The 14,933-nt window shown below is 43.0% G+C and overlaps 2 protein-coding genes across 8 annotated transcripts in view; both read right to left on the reverse strand.

Moving 5' to 3' along the window:
• The window catches only part of GIGYF2 (GRB10 interacting GYF protein 2), a 123,698-nt gene extending 118,765 nt beyond the window's left edge, over positions 1–4,933 (reverse strand). For 4 of the 5 annotated variants that reach the window (XM_028140572.2, XM_028140570.2, XM_028140569.2 and 1 more), the window contains exons 1-2: positions 4,860–4,933; positions 1,343–1,404 (exon numbers count right to left, since the gene is read on the reverse strand). The gene's annotated coding sequence lies outside the window, so the exon portion shown is untranslated. Of the gene's footprint in view, positions 1–1,327; positions 1,405–4,859 lie in introns of all 5 variants that reach the window. The other variant, XM_028140565.2, reaches the window with a different exon arrangement.
• Positions 4,934–11,012: 6,079 nt separating this feature from the next.
• The window catches only part of EFHD1 (EF-hand domain family member D1), a 38,162-nt gene continuing 34,241 nt past the window's right edge, over positions 11,013–14,933 (reverse strand). The window contains exons 4-5 of one of the 3 annotated variants that reach the window (XR_008557522.1): positions 11,906–12,203; positions 11,013–11,617 (exon numbers count right to left, since the gene is read on the reverse strand). Coding sequence is in view for 1 of the 3 variants with exons in the window: in XM_008138407.3 (XP_008136629.2) it covers positions 12,069–12,203 (135 nt within the window). In the remaining 2 variants the exon portion in view is untranslated. Of the gene's footprint in view, positions 12,204–14,933 lie in introns of all 3 variants that reach the window. The other 2 variants (XR_008557521.1, XM_008138407.3) reach the window with 2 other exon arrangements.

The following is a 14,933-nucleotide window of genomic DNA, read 5'->3' on the forward strand; positions in this document are numbered from 1 at the left end:
GTATTAACTTTTTAAACATATCTGATAGAAAAACGACAGCCAGCAACAAAGCAACATAATGCAAATAATCCGTGAGTCCTAAGAAGTATAACCACTGCCAAAATGTCCAAGGAACAAAGCTCCAGATATGCTTTCGGTTATAAAATCACAACCTTCTTTTAATGCTCTGTTGAGACAGTATCTTAAAAATCCACCAGATGGTGATATTTCAAATGACAAGGAGTGGACTGAACCATAATAGTTTCTCAGCTAACATCAAATGATGTTTTGAATGCTGCTCCTAAAGAGTCAAAAAACAATAAAGTTGACAATTTTACTAACAAAAAGAAAGCAATTTGAGAAAGCCACTTCCGCCTTTGATTTTGCAAGAAAAAATAGCTGTTATAATGTCCAAAAGGTCATCCAACTTTGCCCAATGCACTCTACTTTTTATAAAAGTAGGCAGAAAAAAAAGAGGGCAGAACTAAAAAAAGAGGGCAGAACTAGATAATAAAACAAACTTTCCTCTGGGCTCAAGAGAACAAGCTCTAGAATATCTTCTTTTATAAATTAAGTTCAAGTTCAGTGAAACTCTATAATTAATATAAAATTGTGGTCCTTAATTTCTTCAAGTAGGAAAGCATGTAATACTTTGAAAATATTTTTATAAAATTAATTTTGGCCATTTAAGTGAATTCCCTTTTGTTTTTCAAACCTCTCCCCTCTTCTCCAACCTCCCAGAAAATTATGGGCAATTCAGCAAAGGTATCATTTTGTATTCCTGCATAATTAATCTAGTATATTTTCAGTCATCTAGAGAGCATAAAAAATAAAAACCAAATGCTAATCTGGACAAGAAATATTAGCATTCTAAATATAAGTAAACTTGCCTGTGGATTAAAAAATCTACTGATATTTTTGAAGATATGTATTTCTTGCCCTGGCTGGGTGGCTCAGATGGTTGGAGCGACATCCCATACATGAAAAGGTTTTGGGTTCAATTCCCAGTCAGAACACATATCTAGGTTTCGAGTTTGATCCCTGGTGGGGTGCCTGCAGAAACAACCAATCAATGTTTCTTTCTAACATCGACGTTTCTCTCTCTCTCCCCCTCTCCCTTCCTCTTTGGCTAATAAAAACATATCCTTTGGTGAGGATTAAAAAAACAACAACTTTAAAGATATGTACTTCTTCAGGGCATTAAACATGAATGTAAATCCTAGGATTTTATCATCATAAAATCCAAGTGGGAATCAAGGGGGAGAACAAAGCTGGGATTCAAAATTTTACAACAATGACCAAATAATGTGAGGCAATTTAAATTGCTGAAGAAAAATGGACACTTAACCTGCTTCTAAAATACCTGGATTAACACCAACATAGGCTGTAGTAGATTCAACCTCATGAGACTGGTCCCACTCTAATCTGTAAGAAACAGAACAAAACAAAAAGTACTGAAAATTTACTCAGCTGGGGCTAATGGAAAACTGCAAATGAAATCAGTCTTTGAAAATGGCACAAATCAAAGATCCTTTAGGAGGGAAGGGACAGTAATAATCTTTTCACCCAAAAAGATTCTCCTAGATAGTAATCACAATCAATATTGTCATCTTCCAGTGTGAAGGTCAACAAAAAGAGAACAGACATATGGAGTATTAAATGCAGAGTCAAGAGAACAAATGAACTGGTATGACATCAAAGACATTATAATTTGGAAATGTCACTTCAAAATTCAATGAAGAAAAAGGAGAAAGGTGATTCACTTAAAACACTACCCTAACAAAAAAAAGAAGAAAACAAAACACTACCACTGTCACTATCATCACTATGTCTCCTTTTGAGCCAAGGAGCTGCACTCACATCCTGAAGTTGTAATTCTTATCTTCTCATGATTTTCAGGCAAGCCTATGACAAATTATTTTTCATATATGCAACTCACAAGCAAAAGTATTTCAAAACCAAAATATTAAATTCCTAAGGTGAATTAAAATAAAAGAGGACAGCCTGGCTGGTGTGGCTCAGGGTTGAGCGTCGACTTATGAACCAGTCAGGGCACATGCCCAGGTTGGGTTGCATTGCGGGCTTGATCCCCAGTGGAGGGCATGAAGGAGGCAGCCAATCAATGATGTTTCTATCTCTCTCTCCCTCTCCCTTCTCTCTGAAATCAATAAAAATATATTTTTTAAACAAAAGAGGACATTTATGAAAGCTCAGTAATAAGAATATGGAGATAAGCTGGAAGGAAATCAGAAAAGTTTTCCAATGAAAAAGTCTATTGATTATCAAATTAATTGAAGACCTATTCTAAAAGGTAAAAGTGGAAGAATAAAAAACACAGCACATAAAGTTCTACACATGTAAAATGCTATAAAATATATATAAACAAATTAGTGGAAGAGTCCCTGAGTAATTTAAAACTAGGCTGGACAACACAGAAATAATTACGAATTATTTGCTAACCACATTAAGGACAACATGAGTTAATACATTGATTTCACCTTTCTTTTAGGTCATATCCCTTATTGAACTATCTGTATCTAAACTTCAAAGGACATTATTTCCCTACATTTTCAAATATTCTGAATTATCACAAAGATCCCCTTCTTAAAAAGCAATTCCTTTCGAAAAATCACTTTAGGTAGTTTATCATCAACCTTCTTTAAAAACTTTTTGAGAAAGGTATTTCATGACAACTTCCTGAAATATGTTCTATGAGCATCCTGAATTTTTTCTAAATGGGGTAGGGTAGGGAGGGAGGGGGTCATGTGGAGAGAGGGGTTTGAATACAGGGGCCCAAATTTCCAGAATCTGATTTCCCTTTCCAAGAGTCAGAGATGTGGAAAGAGTCCAGGACACTGAATAACTCCTCTCATCTCAGGACCAATGACCTGTGTACACACTTCCTACTAGCCCATCTCTCACTTGCACCTCTGGCTAGACTACCCTCCATTTTCCCCAGTCACCAGCATCTATCTGCTCCCTTCAGTTTCTGTCTCGGGGTATTTGGCCTGGCTTCCCTAGCCTGGAGCATTCCTCTTTCACATAGCCACAGGAGTAGCTCCTTCCCCTGTGTCAGGTTTTTCCTCAAATATTAGCTTTTCCATGAAGCCTTGCCAGGGCACTCAAAATTAATCCCTCCCCCAATTCTTTATTATCCTATTTCACTGTCTCATTTTTTTCCACATCATTTACCACTGCACAATATATTTTACCTAAGTATTTACTTATCTGTCTAGAAATGGGCTCCTAGGAGACAGGAATTTTTGGTCTGTTTTGCTCCTAGCACCCAACAGTGTAACAAGGTCTCAATATTTGTCAAATAAATGAATGCATGAATGAATGAATAAATAAATAAATGAATAAAGACACATGGTCCTCACTCCCTCCTCATTCTCAAAATTGTAAAATGCTCTGTCAAGTATAGAAAAGCTGTGGAGCCCTTGCTTTGCTAGTGAATCACTACCAACATCAGTGTATTCCTCGGTGTTAAATGTCAAAGGAAGAAGGGTAGTGTGACATTTTCCCAGATACATGCCACTTGAAAATTTTTATCCAGTGTCCTCTACTGATGGCAACATCTGATGTAACAGAAAAGCACACATTCCAGTTTGAGTACTCGAAAAAAGGTGCTACTTGAACTGGTAAAATACATAAAAACATCAATGTATGACCAAACACATTTACATTCTAACCAAAATGGACAAACTCTGTAAGGCCAGAGCTGCAAATATCAGAAGAATGAGTTAATGTACAGAAACAATGACAAGAAAATTCTTTTTCAGTCTAAAAGTCTAAAAAGGAAATACTACATAAGAATATATTCCCTGCACGCAACACTGGCAATCAAAACTGCCTATAACCCAAGGTATGTAACACCGGATAAGAAACTGTTTACAGGTGCTGGCCCCTTCCTCAATTTCTTGCAGATTACATTGGGATACTTACCTTTCTAACAGAGAGACTAGGTGTGCTTAAGTGCTTTGACTTTCAGAGATGGAAGAATGTAAAATAAATTTAAAAAAAACAGTAGTAGGTAAATGCAAAGCAACGTTATTGCTTCCCAAACACCAGTCATACAACCTGCTTCTTTCATACTCACCGCTCCCCACCCCCCTCCCCCGTTCCCTGGTCGCTTGACTTATGTTTCAGCCACAAAACTGAAGTATTCAAATGCTTGGTGGGAAATTGCTGACACTTAAAGGCTAATGCCCATTTTAGCCTGAAGTGAACGTTCGGGTCCCGAAGCTACCAAGGGCTCTACTTTCCCAACCTCTGTCCCAGGTTCCGACCATGGCTCCACTTCGCCTCAGGCCTGGTCCAGACCCAGTCCTCTCTCCACGGAAGGAGTCTCCCAATGCAGATACTCAGGAAGCAAGACAAGGGCGCACCTCCCAGAGGCCAGGTGTGGGGAGGGGGGGCGGCCGGCAGGAGCAGCTGTCTCGCTGCAGCAGCTGTTACCCCGGGCACCCCGAGGCTGGGCGGGGGGCTGGCCCCGAGGAGCAGGTAGCGGACGGCGAGCCCTCAGGCCCGGACACTGCCCATCCCATCACCCTTCCTTGGCTCCCACCGCGATGCCAACGGGCCCCGGAGGAGGGGGCTCCCCGGCTCCGAGGACAAGACGCGCCCGGGGCCGGCGTGCCCCCCGCCGGGGAGGAAGCTCCCTCCGGCCCCGCACCTGACCTGTCCCCTAGCCTGACGCCCGAGCCAGCCGCGGCCGCGGCCGCTGCCAGGGCGGCCTATGGGTATCCATGCGGCTGGACCAGGGGTGCCGGAGCGGCGGGGACGCGAGCGCGGGCGGAAGGCCCGGCCACCCGGAGGATCAGCGGAGACGGAGCGCGGAGCGGTGCCGGGCAGGGGAGCGAGACGGAGTCGCTGGTTACCTGCGGTCCGGGACAGGGGAGTCTCTCAGAACCCAAGTCAGTCCTCAGCCTCAACAACACAAGATGGCCGACACGTCGCCACGCACGTCACGTGACAGCGCGCTCGCTCCGCCCCGCCCCCTGCTCCGCCCCGCCCCGCCCCGCCTCGCCTCACCGCCCTCCGGGCTCCTCCAGCCTCCCACGACATCTTCCTTTCCGCTGCCTCCCGCCCCTCTTCCCGGACACGCTGCCGCCGGAGCCCCGGATGTCGGGCCGGAGGGGGCGGGGCGGAGCGGCGGCAGGGCGCAGGCGCCGGCGGTCCGCGGCGGGGCTTCCGCCTGCCCTTGAGTTGAGTAGAGTTGTGTCCAGCGGTGGACGCGGGCCAGGTGCCCTGTGACTCACCGTCCTGTGTGCCCAATCCTGAGCCCGTTCACAGTTCAAAAAGCTCTGCATCATTTACGAGCTGATGTTCCAACTAGAACTTTTCCACAGATTCTCGTCCAGCCTTTTTCTGACCGCTTACCATCCTAGAGAAAATGGGGAAGCGGCAAAAGCTGAAATTCAAAGCAGTTTCTCCACTTACTAACGGTTCTGGTAGAACTGGGAATTCATTCTAGAGTCTTGGAGTGTGACAGCTGGGAAGGACTTCAGAGCCCCCACCCCTCCTCCTGTGTCGGCGCTAAAACCCTTTGCCCAAAAATCTTCCGTTTGGGGTTTGTCAGGTGAAATACAGGACGCCCAGCAATATGGGGGACATGCACTAAAAAGGTATTTGTTGTTTTCTGAAATTCAAATTTTTGTTTGCTAAATCTGACCACTCTACCCTTCTCAGGTCATCCCATTCTTTCCTTACGGCTTCAACCTCTCCCTCTTATAGGGATTCTTCCCATCCGCGATTTTTTTTTTTTTAAATTCTCACCCGAGGATATGTTTATTGATGTTTTGTTTGTTTGTTTTTAAGAAAGGAAGGGAGAGAGAGAAACATCGGTTGGTTGCACCTTCTTAAGCTCCCCAACCGGGACCGAACCCACAACCCAGGTATGTGCCAGGAACCCATGACTTTTCTCTGTATGGAACAACCCTTCAACCAACTGAGCCACACCAGCCCGGGCTGTCTACTTTTAAAACTACTCAAATGTTCTTCCATCTTAAAATGTAATGTTCTCACTCCAATCCCTCTTCCAACCACCTCCTACCTCTGTGTTCACTTTCAAAGCCAACTACACACAACAAAGTTATAAGCACTTTCTCAATTCCCATACCTGGTAAGCAATCATGAACAACTTCAACGTGGCCTCTATCCTGACCCATCCACCTATTGCTTCTAAGGACTTCCTAGCTCAGGCTGACTGCTTGCAGAGCTCATGTTTCTAACCTGTGCCTGTAATTATGTTGCATATAGTAAAATTTAACATTTGTATGTGTAGTTCTGCAACTTTTGTATACAGGTGTGTGTAACTACCACTAAAATCAAGGTATAGAATAGTCCCGTCACCCACCAAAGTTCCCCCCATGACCTTTTGTAGGTAGCCCTACCCCCCCCCCAAACTCCCAGCCCCTGAAGCCACTGTTCTGTTTCCATCTTTATAGTTTTGCCTTACTAGTATGTCATATAAATAAATTCATAGACTATATGGCCTTTTGAGACTGGCTTCTTTTACTCAGCTAATGCATCTGAGAGTCAGCCATACTGTTTCATGTTTCAGTGCTTCAGTTCTTTCTTTCTTTCTTTCTTTCTTTCTTTCTTTCTTTCTTTCTTCTTTCTTTCTTTCTTTCTTTCTTTCTTTCTTTCTTTCTTTCTTTCTTTCTTCTCCTTCTCCTCCCCCTCTTCCTCTCCTCCTCCTCCTCTTCTTCCTCCTCCTCCTTCCTCTTTTTCTTCTTCTTTCACCCAAGGATATGTTTCCATTGATTTTAGAGAGGCAGAGGAAGGGAGAGGAGGGAGAGAGAGAGAAACATCCATCAATTTGTTGTCCTCCGTGCACACCCTGACCAGGGATCGAACCCACAAGCTGGGTATGTGCTGTGACTGGGAATTGAACCCAAGGCCCTTCAGTACATGGGACAATGCTCCAACCAACTGAGCCCACCAGCCAGGGCACTTTATTCTTTTTTATTGCTGAGTAGTATTTCACTGGGTACATGCACTCTATTTGTTTATCCATGCCCAGTTGAGGGACATTTGGGCTGTTTATAGTTTGGGGGATTATTAATAAAAATTTCTATAAATATCCATATACAGGTATTTGTATGAGCGTAAGTTTATTTTGTTTTTTTTTAAAATATATTTTTATTAATTTCAGAGAGGAAGGGAGAGGGAGAGAGAGATAGAAACATCAATGATGAGAGAGAATCATTGATAGCCAATCTACTCGGGACTGAGACTGCAACCCAGGCACGTGCCCTTGACCAGAATCAAACCCGGGACCCTTCAGTCTGCAGGCTGACGCTCTGTCCACTGAGCCAAACCAGCCAGGGCTGGACATAGGTTTTTATTTCACTTGGGTAAATTCCTAGAGACAGGATTGGTGGTTTTGTGATGTTTGCTTAACTTTATCAGAAACTGCCAAGTTGTTTTTCAGAGTACCTTAGCCATATTTTTAGCCCCAAACTACAAACCAGAGAGCAGGAACTGAATCTAAGAGATGATGATGATCTGATGGTGGTAGTGGTGGTGAAAGCTAACAACATCCCTTGCTTTTAACCATTACACATACTGCATTCTTTGACTTTGTTTCCTCAGCAGCTGGCATTGTCCCAGCACACAGTAGACACTCAATAAATACCTATAGAATCAATAAATTTTTTCTTATGCTCCTCAGGAAGGGTGCTTTTCTCTCCTCATTTAATTTGCTGTCTCTCCAATGTTTTGTTAAATAGTGGTTTTTAAAGTTAACCGCAGATGATTCCTGCCCTAGTCAGAGATAATAACAGTTTCAGATTAGTTGTATCAGTGATAGAAACAGAAATTGAGACTAGCAGATCATTAGGAGGAGAGGGGAGTAAGGAGTTTAGTCCGAAACAAGTTTAATTTGTAGCAAACACAGGTTGATCAACTGTGGCAGATTGTGTTTTTTGTTTTTTAATATATTTTTATTGATTTCAGAGAGGAAGGGAGAGGGGAGAGAGAGATAGAAACATCAATGATGAAAGAGAATCATTGATCGGCTGCCTCCTGCATGACCCCTACTGGGGATTGAGCTGGCAACCCGGGCATGCGCCCTTGACCGGAATCGAACCTGGGACCCTTCAGTCCACAGGCTGACGCTCTATCCACTGAGCCAAACCAGCTAGGGCAGATTGTGTTTTTCTAAAGATGGCAGCAACAATATCTTCCATGCCTTGTACTCCTCTAAAACCTTGTAATTACCCTTTCTAGACATAGAGTATAATTCCCCTTCCCTTGGGCCCTTGTAACCTATAGAATGTGCTAGAAGAAAAACAAGATGACTTTCAATGCTAGATCATAAAGAGGGTAGAGCTTCCACCTTGTTTGCTCAGTCTATTTTATTTTTTTTGTTAATCCTCACCTGAGGATATTTTTTCCACTGCTTTTTTTTTTTTTTAAGACAGAGTAGAAGGGAAGGAGAGGGAGGCAGGGAGGCAGGGAGGAGGAGAGAGAGAAACATGGATGGGAGAGAGACATATCAATTGGTTGCCTCCCACACACATCCCAACTGGAGCTGAGGATCAAACCTGCAACCCAGGTACATGCCCAAGACATCATGAAGCAAGGACAAACATCCTCATTGTGCCGTGTCTGAATTCCTGATTCACCAAATCTATGAGCATAATGAAATGTTGCTTTAAGCCACTACATTTTGGGGTAATTTGTTACACAGCAATTTGAACATCCTCTTTATTGATTGGATTGCATCCCTCCAAAAGACATGTTGGCATCCTAACCTCAGAATGTACTTCAGAATGTCATGTTATTTTGAGATAGGGTCTTTAAGAGGTAATTGAGCTAAAATGAGGCCATTCAGGTGGGCTGTAATTCAGTGACTCGAGTCCTTATGAAAAAGGGAACTATAGTCCTTGTGGGTATGACTTAGTTGGTTGGAACATCATTCCGTGCACCGAAAAGTCGAGGGTTTGATTCCTGATCAGGGCACATATGGGAGGCAACTGATAGATGTTTCTCTCTCGCTCTCTCTCCCCCTTCCTCCCTCTCTAAGAAAAAAAAATCAATAACAATTTTAAAAGGGAAATTTGGACACAGACACGCATAGAGGGAGAACTCCATGTGAAGAGGAAGGTAGAATCAGGAGGTGTTAGAAACAGTTTGAAGCTTATAAGAATTATTCTAAGCTGCAGGGTGGACAATCAGGGCAACATGAGGGCAGGGCAACCCTGTAGTGACCCAGGAAAGAACCAATGAAGGCCATGGCCATGGAGATGGAGGATGGGAACTGTAGGTGACAGGCATGAAAGGAACATCTGCAGGACTTCATGACCAAGATGGGGCCACGAAGTCCTGTCTCTGGTCTTTGTTAATAGTACATGGCCCAATATGGGTCCTTTTTTGTCTGAAATCCTCCTGTGTTACATTTTCTGTTATTGCAATCAAGAGTTTTTAACTCTCACATGGGGCTAGTTATAAGAGAAACAAATGAATGTTTGAAAGTAATTACAATGTTGCCTCCATTCCTGCCTTCTCCTTTTCTTTTTTTTAATTGTTAGACTTTATTTTTTTACAGCAGTTTTAGGTTTACAGAAAAACTTAGCAGGAAGTACCCAATTCCCATAAACCTCTCTTCCTTCTCCCCCTCCAGTTTTCCATATTATTTTTTTAAGTGATTCATATATATTTTTTAATTGATTTTTTTTACAGAGAGGAAGGGAGAGGGAGAGAGAGTTAGAAACATCCATGAGAGAGAAACATCAATCATCTGCCTCCTGCACACCCCCTACTGGGGATGTGCCCGCAACCAAGGTGCATGCCCTTGACCGGAATTGAACCTGGGACCCTTGAGTCCACAGGCCGACACTCTATCCACTGAGCCAAACCGGTTAGGGCCAGTTTTCCATATTATTAACGTCTTGCATTAGTGTTGTACACTTGTTACAGTTGATGTGCCCATATTTGATGCATTATTATTAACTAAAGTCCATAGTTTACATAAGGATTCACTCTTGTTGTTGTACATTCTATGGGTTTTGACAGCTGTACAATGAATGTATCTACTATTACAGTATCATACATAGTTTGACTACCTAAAAATCCTCTGTGTGCCACGTATTCATCCTGCCCCTCACCCTGCAACCACTGATCTTTTTACTGTCTCCATAGTTTTGCTTTTTCCAGAATGCCATACAGTTGGAATCACGTAGATGCAACCTTTATGGGTTGGCTTCTTTCAGTTAGCAATATGCACTTAAGTTTTCTTCATATCTTTTTGTGGCTTGATAGCTCATTTCTTTTTCTTATTAAACATTTCTTTTCATCACTGAATTAATATCCCATTGTGATGACACTGTTATCCATTCACCGGCTGAAGAATATCTCGGTTGCTTCCAACTTTTGGCAATTATGGAGAAAGCTTCTTATAAACATTTTTTTGTGCAGGTTTTTGTGCGGACAAAGGTTCTTGGCTCATTTGGATAAATACCAATAAGCATATCATACAATAAGTCTCTTCATTCCTTTTTCATGTTCACCGCAACCCAGGTGGGGAGGTTGGAGGGTAACTTGACCTAGAAAAATGCCTGAGGATTGTATAGGTCTTGGGCATGGGCAGAAACAGAAATGACTCTCACTGGGGAGCTAAGGGTATTCTCTCAGGACAGAAGTCCTTACCAGGTCCCCAAAATACCCTGGCATTATACATGGGAAGGTTGAACTCTCATCAGAGTTTCAAGAGTCTAGGAAGCAAGAGAGAGATTAAGCTACAGGTTTGACCTGCAGCTGAAAAAAATCCTCAGTGAGGGGATGGGAAAGGGCAGCCAACAGACAACCTCAGTGCTCAGATTCCCTGGAGTGAAGACTAACCCTCTAGTTACCACTTCTCACTGGATTTCAGAGAATCGGTGACCAACAGAAGCCTGGGCTGGAAGTGGCCCCTACAGAAAACACTTCCTCTCTCCCCCAACTCAAAGAAGTCTAGAAGCACAATGATGTGATGGCAAAGTCTAATTGCACAGTTTATTTAAAAAGAAACAGCTGTAAGGTAGAAATGCAGATGTTCTCTTTATTGTAAAGACAGCAGTTACAAAAGGGAATAAATATGACATTAGGAATTATTTTTTAAAAATACAGCAAACCCCTGGCATTTGTACACAATCCCAAGAACTCTCAAGATAGAAAAATGTGTGCGGGAGGTTTAGAACAGCTTCGCTGCCTTGGAGCAGCTGTTGGAAACTTTCTACATGATGAGGGTGGACATGACCTTTGGGATTTTAAAAGACTCTAGATTTGTCACTTGTGAATGTCAGGGGTCTACTGTAATATAATTTGCATAGAGTCAGAGTTAGCAGGAATTCTTCTACTCATTCATAGTACTTCTAATTATTCTTTTATTAGTATAAGTATGTAGCACAGTATTTAAGGGTAGGAAAAAGGCTGAAATAGGGAGACATGAATGAAGGTGGGTCTGGGGGAAATGCTAGGGGACAGGAGAAAAGTGATGGGAAGGAACAGAACTTATCTTTTCACCACTTTGTGTCATCTTGGCAGCATGCCAACGCCCCCTGTTGGAGAGGGGACAATGGTCCAGCTTGACCTGCCTCAAACTTCACCACCATCAAAAGACGAGGATGCAAAGGCAACTGGCAGGCTCAGGCTAAGAATGAGAACAAGGTAGCTGATGGGAAACAAAGGGGGGGAGGGCGGGGCAGAGAATTACCCAAGAAAATGGGCAACATTAACATCACAGCCCCCAAGGATCCTCTCCTCTGAGGACCACCAAGGGAAGAAGTGTCTGTACAATTTGTTTCCACTCTTTGATGTGGAAGAGTAAGAGGAACAAGGAAAAGCCACAGGTGGCCAAACAGAGGCACGTGCTGGATACAGAAAAGGGCAGAGCAACGTGGGAGGAAAAGAAAGGCAAGGAACAGCTGGTCTCTCTCACCTGGGGGTGAGAGCGCTCCCTGCTGCCCTGAGGCGAAGGAGTTTGCTTGACTGGGTGAGGAGGCTGGTTGGGGCGAGGAATCAGTTGGGGGCGAGGATGCCTGGCCAGCTCTCCCAGGGGCATCTGTGAGGCACAGCTGTAGACAGAGGTCAAGGTCACCCGACTATGTGCTAAAAGTGGCCTTGAGCTCCCGGAAGGCTGCCTGGCGGATCCTCCTCTTCTCCTCCTCCCGCTTCCGCTCATCTTGCTCAGCTTTCAGCTCAGCTTCAAACTTACTGGCAGAGGCCAAGGCTTGGACCTGCAGTGAAACAGCAGAAATAGACCAACAGAGTGAGAGAGGGGAAGAGAAACTAGGAGATGGAGCACCCACCGAACAGAGCTCGGTTGTCTAGAGCCACGTGACATGAGACTCCTTCCCTGTGGTCTTCCCAGGTTTGCCTGGTAGTAGCGAGGACAGTCACTCTGCTGTTGTGGATGGGTCTTCCCACGTCCCTTCTTTTTTCAGGATACTGTTTAATGTCCCACCTATTACCCACTTCTACTTCTTTATTAAATATATTGTTATTGATTTCAGAGAGCAAGGGAGAGGAAGAGATAGAAACATCAGTGATGACAGAGAATCATTGATCAGCTGCCTCCTGCTGCCCCACACTGGCGATTGAGCCCACAACCCAGGCATGTGCCCTAACCAGGAACTAGACCGTGACCTCCTGGTTCATAGGTCTACGCTCAACCACTGAGCAACAACATCTGGGCTGCTTCCCACTTTTTATTCCACAACAACAAAATAACTTCCCTGCTGGGATTTTGATTGGGACTGAATCACTCTCCTGTGGCAAAGGGATTTCTTTACAATATAGGTTCCCCCTGAAAACCTCTGTTTTTATTCAGTATGGTTTTTTATGTTACCCACTAAAATTTTTTGTTTTCTCTAAATAAATCATTCTAAACTTATTTCCATATATTACATGTTTTTTTTGTTTGTTTGTTTGTATTTGTGAATGGGATTCAGTGCCATTTTAAAAAAATCAAATTTATCTCCAATGATACAATATCAGGTAAACTCATCTTAAAATCCTCTATTCTAGAACTGATTTTTTCTCTCTGTGTGTCTCATCAATTAGGTAAACTTTGCAAACACAGTGGGCATGTACATTATTTAATAAAGATGGCGAACTTGCTCTCCAAAGCAACCATTCCCATTTATACCCCACCATCAGAGAACACAGGTTCTCACTTCACCTGCAGCCTTGCCATGGCTTATAATTAACCTTCTCCCTACTTGCCAATCTGATAGGCAAACTGGCACCTTTTATTTCCTCTTTGGTGAAGTACCCATTTGTATCCTTTGCTCATTTTTCTATTCAGCTTTTTTTTTTTTTTTTTTACTTTCCATAATGTAGGTATTAATTCCTTGTTAATATTTTTCAGTTACTTTCTCCAAGTTCTTTGTCTTTTTTTAAAATATGTTTTTATTGATTTTAGAGAGAGTGGAAAGGAGAGGGAGAGAGAGATAGAAACATCGATGAGAGAGGACCATCGATTGGCTGCCTCCTGCATACACCCCACCAGGGATCAAGCCTGGAACTTGGGCATGTGCCCCGACCGGATCGAACTGGTGACCTCTCTTGGTTCATGGATTGACACTCAAATCACTGAGCAACATTGGCCGGGCTTATTTGTCTTTTAACTTCAAGGTAGCTTAAGCCATACAAATATTCTTAAATTTTGATGCAATCAATGCTTTCCAGCCATTTCCTTTCTGACTTTAGAATTTTATGTCATGTTTAAGAAGTTTCTAAACCCACTTTCCTGTATTTCCTTCCAATACTTTTATGGTTTTATCTTCACATCCAGCTTTTTGTTGTTGTTGTTGTTGTTAATCTTCACATGGGATTTTTTTTTCCCATTGATTTTTAGAGAGAGTGGAAGGGAGGGAGGGAGGGAGAAAGAGAGAGACAAATGTGAGAGAGACAAATCGGTTAGTTGCCTCCTGCAGGCACTCCAATCAGGGCCGGGGAGCAAGCCTGCAACTGAGGTGTGTGCCCTGGACCAGAATCCAATACTGGACCCTTCAGTCCCTGGGCTGATGCTCCAACCTCTGATCCAAACCAGGTAGGGCAAAAATGATCTTTTTCATCTACGAAATTCCCACATGAAGGAGATCTGTCTTTATTATTGTCTATCCTGTTCGACTAACTGTTTTGTTTATTCCTATACCCAAACTACATTATTTAATATTACTGTTTTATTGAATGTTTTTATACTTATAAAAAAAGTAAATATTCTTTTATCACGTTGAAGAAGAATATTGTTTTATTGCTGGGCTGGCATGGCTCAGTGCTTGAGCATTGACCTGTGAACCAGGAGTTCATGATTCAATTCCCCGTCAGGGCACATGCCCGGGTTGCTGGCTTGATTCCCAGTGTGGGGCATGCAGTAGGCAGCTGATCAATGTTTCTCTCTCATCATTGATGTTTCTATCTCTCTCTCCTTCTCCCTTCCTCTGAAACCTATAAAATATTTTTAAAAAAGAAGATGGTTTTATTTTAAAATGTGTTATTATGAATGTTAAACTTCACCAATGTCTCTGAGATGTCTAACTGACCACATTTTTCTAATTTGATCTACCTATGATATCAATATTTTAAACATTATCCCAGTCCTTTTTTTATTATTATTAATCCTCACCCAAGGCTATTTTTCCCATTGATTTTTAGAGAGGGGAGGGAGGCAAGAAAGGGGAGAGAAAAAGAGAGAGCGAGAGAGAGAAACATCGATGTGAGAGAGACACATTGACTGGTCGCCTCCCAACATGCCCCAACTGGGGACAGGGAGCGAACCTGCAACCCAGGTACATGCCCTTGACAGGGAATCAAACCCACAACCCTTTGGCACATGGGCCAACACTCCACCACTGAGCCACACTGGCCAGGTCCCTTTCTAATATTCATTCTGTTACCTCCTTTGGAGCCTAATGAAGATTCTCACAACTCAGTGTAAAGTTATTATATCCTTTTTCTGAATT

This window comes from Eptesicus fuscus, chromosome 11 (genome assembly GCF_027574615.1).
Source record: "Eptesicus fuscus isolate TK198812 chromosome 11, DD_ASM_mEF_20220401, whole genome shotgun sequence".
Classification (NCBI taxonomy): domain Eukaryota; kingdom Metazoa; phylum Chordata; class Mammalia; order Chiroptera; family Vespertilionidae; genus Eptesicus; species Eptesicus fuscus.